The sequence below is a fragment of the Sturnira hondurensis genome, unplaced genomic scaffold (genome assembly GCF_014824575.4).
Source record: "Sturnira hondurensis isolate 20B ecotype Veracruz unplaced genomic scaffold, ASM1482457v3 Scaffold0001872, whole genome shotgun sequence".
NCBI lineage: Eukaryota > Metazoa > Chordata > Mammalia > Chiroptera > Phyllostomidae > Sturnira > Sturnira hondurensis.
This window is the reverse complement of record NW_028074503.1, coordinates 10,077,623-10,086,544: the sequence shown is the minus strand read 5'-3', so window position 1 is coordinate 10,086,544 and position 8,922 is coordinate 10,077,623. Positions and strand designations below refer to the sequence as shown.

Here is an 8,922-nt window from a genome sequence, read left to right as displayed (position 1 = left end):
CAGCACCATCTAGATCTACCTGTAGAAGAGATCTGAAGTCTTCAGGTATTTCCCTTCCTGCCTGAAAGGATGCAGAGTAAATCTCAGCAGGGAAAAAATGTGACAACTGATAAAAGCATATAGGTAAGCCGCTTTCTTATATCAAAATTTTGAATTAATTACAAAGAGTAGTTCACCTTCTAACAAATGGTTAAGGAAGTACTCTTAAATTTGTCATCGGTTTTTTAAAACAATGTTATACTGTTAAACTTTTACTGTGTACTGTTTAAAATTAATGATACATCAAGTAAACAGATAGTTAAATTTTTTTATTTGCTTCAAACAGTTTTTATTTTTGAAAATATACACATACATTTTTTTTGCTTTGGGTTTAATTTTACACGACAAATAATTTTAGGTCCCCCTAGACAAGATTGATCTATTTTTGTTTCAAAACACATTTCATTTCAATGATTTCATTATACAACCTCTGCTACAATGGCATGGCTTCTTCTGACATCTGATGATGCAGCAAAATTCCCATTTCTGATAAGGTGGGCTTTTAAGAGTGTACTTTTGAACCTGGAATAAGAGTTATTATGACTATTGACTTCACTTTTGTGTGTAAACGGAGGCACAGATCACTGTGTATGTGCTAGCTCCCACGGAAAGCATCTTTTGAAAAGACAGAGAAGAAGTGCCCAGTGATAATGGCAAGGGGACTTCCTCAGGACCCAGCAGACCTCTCCGTAGGGTCAAGTCTCCCTCACCTCAAGGTAAGTGCACTGGTGAGCCTTACTGCAGCAGGAGCCTTGTCTTGGAAGAACAGACTGCCTACACTTCCCAGGCTATCCTAGCACAGGCCTTCTACCTAGCACAGGTAGTCAAGGAACAGGTAGTCAAGGCACTACCTAGCACAGGTAGTCAAGGCATCTGGGCCAGGGAAGAATCCTAGATGTAGGAAATTTTAGGGGGTCTCTTTCCTTCAAGACTGTACCCTTCTGGGTTAAAACACAAGCACTTTATTAGTGTGCATTTCATCTGGAAAAACAAGTATCAGTATCAGTTTTGAATATGGCCAAAAAAATGGAAGGAGAATTTTACATGCAATTAGAGACAATAGGGCTGGACAATGACCTTTTAAAGACTCAGCCAGGAGAGTAATGTCAATGAGCAGATAGGGTGCTCTCTTTGGGTTAAGGGATGAAGATCTTGAAAGACCAGAAATGATGTGAAGAACTGCATTGTCATCACGGTAACATGCATGAGATAATGTGTCCTAAACCTTCACTAACCTAACAATGTTGTGCTCAAGAATTAAATTGCTATAGCTGTTTAATGTAAAAGGAAGGAGGCTTAAAAAGAAAAGAGGTTCCTGCTAATCCTTTTTCATTTCCTATTTGACCTGAAATTCTGTTTATAATACATATTTACAAATTTCACCTTGTGTTATTCTAGTCAAAAGCCCCTTCTGCTTATGAGAAAGCCATGGTTTGAATTTCCACAAGTCTGTAAACATCGTCAACATAATAAAGATCATGCATGTCATATGAAAGTTACATCGGCCCGCTGACATTTAAAAAATAAGGACCACTTTTAACTATTAACATAGGATTTGTTACTGAGAAATATGTAGAAAGGAGTACATTTTCTTTGGCTAGATCATTTCAAGATGATTACAGAAACCCAAAATACTATTTACACTATACTAAACTTTCTTAAATGTTCTATGATAAAATTGTCTTATTGTTAGAATATAGGCATATAGACATAGCAAGTTTAATGCATAAGCCAATAGCCCTCAGCTTGAGCAAAAGATGCAGGTAGGGTCTCCCAGCACCAAGAAGATGGAAAAAGTTCAACTGTAACTAGTTTTTTTTTTTTTCTTTCTCGAGCAGCTCAAAATGCTTTAGCCAAACACCTAGGACTCTTACATCATTATTAGTGATATAAGAGAAGGTGAGCGAGACAAGAACTGGGATTCTTGACTCCAAAGTGCTTCATCTACTAAAATGTTTTTCAAAAAGGTTTTTCAAAAAACATTAGAATTTAATACCACTTGAATAGTATTTGAGAATTAAGAGTGGCAACATATTCACTTTGGGGATATGAACTAGAAAAAAACGTAATTACGATCACTTTGTCAGAGTAGCAAGTGAGTGCCAAGTTAGACTGACGCTGTGAGACTTGCTATGCTATTTTGGATAATTTGGTCCAGATAGCCTTATGCAACCAGTATGTGGTTCCTGTTCATTCTGGTCATATCAGACGGGAACAAGGATCTTCTGTACAAATCATATCACATGACCCTCGTAGCTCAATTGGACCATGTAAACTGCTGGGATTACTGGAAATGGGACAAATCACTCTCTCTGTCACTGTAACATTTTGTGTGAGAAGTGGATCAAAGGCCGCAGCAGAAGGTTGCACGAGGGGGCCAGATGCTGTGTAAGTCTCCGTCACCAAACAGCTATGCTGCTGCAGAGGGTCAGGGATGGGAATGGCGGGTTGGAAGACAGAGCAAGAAGCAGACGAAGCAGAAGCCCCTTGATTGTCTGGTGAAATCTGGCACCTAGAGCATCCTGACTGCTGGATTTCTACAGAATGGCCACAGGATCCAATCCCAGAACTGCTGTTTTTGTTGTGTGTCTGACATTGTTTGGCGTTGTCATCAAGCCCGAGGCTTATCTCTGCAAGTTGTTTAAATTTGGGGCCCAGGGAATCCAAAAAGCTCTCATCCAGGTCGTCGACAATAAAACTGCAGCAGCCCAGGGAGCCCACAGGGGAACTAGGGGCACCCAGTCCTTCGTTGTCATAGATCAGCAAGCAGTCATTTGCTTCCTGGCCATCCTCTTCCTCTGCACAGTCAAATGCTTTCTAAAGGTGCAAAAAAGTAGAAAAATGAATTTTATAAGAAATTCAGCTGAAGAATATAATACCATTCATAGGACTCAAGGTTTGCTCACGATTGGGTAATTTAGGTACTCCATAGACAGAAAGACATACAGAAATCATGTGGAGACTGGTGTAGTTGGCATTCCCTCAAAGTTGACTCTGGCCTAGGTTCATGGTTTAATTCTTGATTCTGAAGGTACTTACATGGATTTGGGCCTACCAAACAATTGTGTATGAAGCCTACAGGTTACTCCCTGTGCCAAGTGTAAGGGTCCCTATGTGTACTTGTGCTAACATGTGTCTTTGGGTGTAGAGAGGAGGCATTCCACCACGCACCATCTGACATGGCTCTCACCCAGACTGGAGACTTTGCCGAGACCCTGCAGGTCTTGCAGGAGCCTGTCTCATAACAAGAGCCCACACCACCTCAGAATTTCCCAAGGACCCTCATCCCAATCAAGCGCTCCCTGCCAGTTCACCCTCAAACACAGGATATGGGTTTGCTCATACAAGGACAAGGTCCTGGCACATACCACCAGTTCTGATACCAAATCTATGTGTGAGATCTATTCTCATGACAGTACCCCAATCAGAAGGCAAGCAACCTGTCTCCCACAGTCCCCTCTGTTCTTGCACCCTTGTCCCTCTTTGGTTCCATGCTCATCTGATCTTTGATCACACTCCTTCCTCCTCCTTTTATTTTTGGGTCATTGATTCAATGGTTTTTCAACTTTTTTTGGACAAGGACTCCTTTGAAAATCTGAGGAATACTACAACCCTTTCTCATACAAATATATTCACATGTGTTCTGACATCCTTTATGGTAAAGGAAATACAAAAATGAGCTGCTTTGTATTCCTAAGGAGGATGCTGCTGATCCTGAAATGCAAAAGATTTTGGTGTCTGTTGTTATTCCAGTTTGAAGGGTGTGGTGCCACTTGCTATGTTCTCTTACTTTGTATCTATTTACCTAGTATTCCTTTTGAGCAGTAGCCCAATTTGGGCAGCCATCCTAGATCATCTGTATTATTTAGGCAAAGAACCCTTATTTTTTCTTACATTGTCACAAGCTGTGAAAACAATGAACTGCAAAACTGAAATATAGTCAAGTAAAAAGAGCTGTAATGTAAATAAGATATCACAGCCACAACGTTTTTCACCAAATTACCTGAGAAAAGTAGGACTCCAAGAAATTCATATTTATTTCTCCTTCACCACATTCCCTCTGGGCGCCCCCAGTGGAATGCCTTGTCCGCATTGTTCCCGACTGTTCTGCACAACAGAAGCCATTTGTCCTCATTGTTCCCGACTGTTCTCCAGAACAGAAGCCGAGCCCCGTGGTGGTTCTGAATCCCGCAGCAGCTCCCATATCTGCTCCAGATCCTGTAGCCGTTTCAAGCTTGGTGGTCTGTTCCATTCCCAAATTTTCTTCCACCACCCTTCTTCTGGTGCATGTGTTTGTACAAACTTCTAAAAAAGAGGGGAAAAATTCTGTAACATCTCACGCAGTGATTTTTCTTTTTATTGATCTTTGGTATCCATGATAGCAAGTAAAGCAGGTCAGTGGGAGAAAACACAATTAGGTGAGTAGAGGTGATAAGAGCATCTCACAGTGTTACGTGAGAGCAACAGAGGAGGTGAGGGTGTAACGGGATGTTAGCAGACAAAGTAGCTCTGAAAACATACTAATTGAAAAATATACAAAGGAAGTGGATTTTCAGTGACAATGGAAATGGAAAAGTAAAAACAAAATATTCAGCATACAGTTATGGAAAGCTTCTAATGCAGTGCTTGTTTGTTTTCAGGGAAAAAATTTTAAGTAAGTTTTGGCTCAGTAGGAAAACCAAAGAGGAGACATGCAAATTAGCAGATGCTAATTTGATGCCTTGGTGCTTAAGGACAATTTAATGAGTTGTGACTATTCTGCCTGTTACCTTTACATTACACTTTCATGGAAAGTTCTTTTTTTCTAGAGAATTCTGAATATAGTTTTTGCTATGTAATTATAGTGGGACAGCAGGTGAGGATTGGGGTCACAGATGAAAACACAGAGTTGCATTTTGGGGGACATCTCATGCAGATTTGCAGGATGCATATTTAAAAACAATCTATTGCTAAGTATGGAATTAAGAAAAAAATTAATATTAGGCAGGTCTTATTTGTTTCTCTAGTGTGTGCCTTAGTTGTGGCATGGAGATACTATTAGCAAAATAGTCTTTGGTAAACCAAAGAAATAATTTCACCTATAGGACAACATAAGTGATCTAGTCCCATTATGATTGAAATAAGAATTGGTCATTGAACTTGAATCAGGATACTGTTAGTTCTGGGAGACGAAGATGTAGTGGGATTGAGGATGTGTACACATGAGGCCTTGGCTGCAAATAATACCAATGTCGACAATAGTCAATGTTGGGTGGTGGGTATGTAGTGTTTGTTTGGTTTTCCATTACATTTTTCTATATGTGTGATTTCCTTTCTAATTAAAAAATTCACAATTGGCCCTGGCTGGTGTAGCTCAGTGGATTGAGCATGGGCCTGCAAACCACACGATTGCAGTTTGATTCCCAGTCAGGGCACATGCCTGGGTTGCAGGCCAGTTCCCAGCAGGGGACTCATAAGAGGCAACCGTACATTGATGTTTCTCTCCTTCCCTTCCTCTTTAAGTATAAATAAATAAAATCTTAAAAAAATTCATAACTGACTGTCTGAAAGCTGTAGTTTAGTTTACTAAAGTTTGAAAAAAGAATGACAAATCTTCAGATACTAAAAACGGTGGTATCAGTGGGCAAATGAACTTATTGAAGCCAGAGCTAGGTCACGGACTTGACTAATAAACTAATAACAAACCATTTCATGGAAACCCACTTCAATACCATGTCCCAGCATGTACACATATGTGCGAATTGTTAAGAAAAGAATGTAGAATGCTTATTATTTTTCAATATTTCTTATTTAACCCACTATTACTTTCAAAAGTAAATTTGATGTCTACTTACCAGAATTTTCCATGAAATCAGTTCCATTGGAGTTTACAAATGGCACACAAATATTTGTGATTTCCTGCAAACCATATTAAAAATAAATACATTAAAAAATAAACTAGATTTTGTGGTCCCTTGCAAATGGCAACATTACAAGAAACCCAAATTCTTGCAGGAATAATCATTTTTATGATTTGCATTTGAAGAACTAAGACCTTAAAAGGCTCCATTCACTTCGGCTCTGACTCACAAGGGGCCTTGGAGGGTCAAGGAGTCTCTTTTTTGTACCCCATTCCCCATTTTCCTGCCTGAACATAAATAGAACTTTGCTCTATATAATTGAACTAAATGTTCTGCAAACTGGATCTTCACCTTGTCTTTAGGTTGGCCTCCTTCGATTCCCCACTGATGAATTGTGCCTTCTGAACCATCAGGAACTGGGATGAATCCAGCCATTGCTCCTCCTGAGGAACCCATCCCACAGTCACAGGTCAGCAGCAAGAGGGGGGCCACTAGCATAAAGGAAAACACAGTGTCAAAACATTTGAATCACTTGGAAATGATCTGACATGACGCTTGTCAGAAATGTCACAAAGAAAATGCAATATTTGTTAACATAATATGCGTGGCAAATCTAATAGAAAGCACAGTTAGTTTCTATAAAATAAGATTTGGTAAATTAAGCATACCAGTATTTCATGATTATGAACAAAGGAGACAGGTCAGATCATTCTTGTGATATGTATATTGTTGTCTTAAAATAGGCACTGTTTGACGACTGATAAAAGTGGTTTAGTTCCTCCATCATTTTCATAATTTATTTTTATTATTATTGCATTTATTCATACATGCTGAGGCTGTGTATGCATGGTGTCAAGCTAATACACATCTGGATTTTGGTGGGCATGATGTTTTAATAATCTGGTCTCTAATGATCCCCTAGTAAACAGCAATCAAACTGGCAAACTCCCCCTGCAAGTGGGAGTGATGAGCTAATATTAGCACAGTCTTCATTGTGATTAAACAGCCCCTAGATTGGAGAGGCTTTCTTGCCAAGGTGATTATCATTCTCAACAGTGCCTCTGGTCACTTCTTGGCAATAAAGATGAATGCCATTCTCATTCTAGTGAAGGAAGCACTTCCTAGGCTATCAGGGACCACACTCCTGCCTCTGGCCTATAAAGGCCTCTTGAGTCTAACGTTTCAACTCAGTTCACTTAGAGGCAGCTTAGTGAAGTGTTTCTCTAAGACCACAGCCATGGGAGTCAGACTTCTAGGGTTTCAATTTTTGTTTCCATCAGTCACCAGCTGGAGGCTATATCATCTTCTCTTGCCTCCATTAACTCATCCAAAGAATAGGACAATAAACGAACACGCCATACACATTCCTGTAATATTTATGGTTGGAATAATGACTTTATCCATGAGTGAGACACTTTTTAAAATGTCTGCCATATTCAAGTCTCATGAGATTCTAAAATAAAAAAAGGACCTTGGACAAATGAATCATAGATTGTTTTAAAGATTACATGGGTTAGTATGGGTAAAGGATTGGGTAGTGAGCTCTATAAGGATTTGCTGGTATTGTTTGGATGGGCCACATCAATTATGCAGATTATTCAGTCATATATATGTAAAACTAGACTGTATGAAATAAAGTAGGTTGGATGTAATTACTACATTTTCTCAAAATTTAATATAACATTTATATAAATGATAATTCTAAAAGCTTTGTTTATTACCATTTTCTTTTTTTATGGTTAAATTTTTTAAAAAATTTCCCCAAATATATTTTATTGATTATGTTATTACAGTTGTCCCATTCCCCCTCTTCATTCCCCTCCACCCTGCACACCCTCTCCCTCCCACATGCCCCCACTTTAGTTCATGTCCATGTGTCTTAAGTTCTTTAGCTTCTACATTTCCCACACTATTCTTGCCCTCCCCGTCTATTTTCTACCTACCGTCTATGCTACTTAATTTCTGTACCTTTTCCCCCTCTCCTCCTCTGACTCCCCTGTTGCTAACCCTCCATTTTCTACTGCATGACTATATTAAATGTTTGGGAAGGGTTGAATATTGTGAGTTGATGAATTAGTTTTGAAAGGTGATGTCCACTTATATGGTCAGTATTTTTAGGTGGGCATTATAATTGTAGTCTTAGGAAATTTATTTATTTGTCACTATATGTGTGATGTATGGTTTTTATATGTATCCACAGAANCTTAATCTCTGTACCTTTTCCCCCCTCTCCTCCTCTGACTCCCCTGTTGCTAACCCTCCATTTTCTATTGCATGACTATATTAAATGTTTGGGAAGGGTTGAATATTGTGAGTTGATGAATTAGTTTTGAAAGGTGATGTCCACTTATATGGTCAGTATTTTTAGGTGGGCATTATAATTGTAGTCTTAGGAAATTTATTTATTTGTCACTATATGTGTGATGTATGGTTTTTATATGTATCCACAGAAAATTTTTCAAAGTGTCGAGTGTAGTTCTACAGACTGAAAAACGTATGTTGTATTCTATGCAAAATTAAAAACATGGTACTTTGCAAATTCTGGGGTCACATGAAACAAACATGATTGTGGGAATAACACAGTCTTTTTCTCTGACTGCCACCCTGAGTCACAATCCAAAGGTTCAGTGGCCTGCAGGACATAGCCACACCTTAGGATATAACATTCAAAATCAGACTCACTCTGGCCACCTCATATGTCTGCACCTTTTCTGATAGTCTAAATCCCATTTAGGAGTTTCAGCAACAACTGAATTAAATGGCTCACCTGGACTTCCTGTCCGCTTTTTCTGTCCCGCTCCAGCTCCTCTCCACATACCCCTGTTATGCCCGTTTCCGGTCTGACATCAAGGCTCTAAAGTTGGCCTCTCTCTCTTCTGAACTATTACAATAACCCCCTAACTGTTCCTTTCGTTCTGATTTGCAGTATGCACTGCTGCCTGTTATCTTTCTAAAATGCAAATACGATCATGCTCGTCTTTTATTCAACTATGTTTAGCAACTCCCCTTTCTCAGATCTCGAAGTGCAAATATCATATGTTTG

The 8,922-nt window shown here is 39.1% G+C and overlaps 1 protein-coding gene across 1 annotated transcript in view; it reads right to left on the bottom strand.

Moving 5' to 3' along the window:
• Nucleotides 1-984: 984 nt before the first annotated feature.
• Nucleotides 985-8,922, bottom strand: part of DSG3 (desmoglein 3) — a 29,736-nt gene continuing 21,798 nt past the window's right edge. Inside the window, exons 13-16 of the mRNA XM_037032463.1 lie at nucleotides 6,231-6,370; nucleotides 5,874-5,937; nucleotides 4,043-4,344; nucleotides 985-2,856 (exon numbers count right to left, since the gene is read on the bottom strand). Of these exons, the coding sequence (XP_036888358.1) occupies nucleotides 2,239-2,856; nucleotides 4,043-4,344; nucleotides 5,874-5,937; nucleotides 6,231-6,370 (1,124 nt within the window). The 3' untranslated portion in view covers nucleotides 985-2,238. The remainder of the gene's footprint in view (nucleotides 2,857-4,042; nucleotides 4,345-5,873; nucleotides 5,938-6,230; nucleotides 6,371-8,922) is intronic.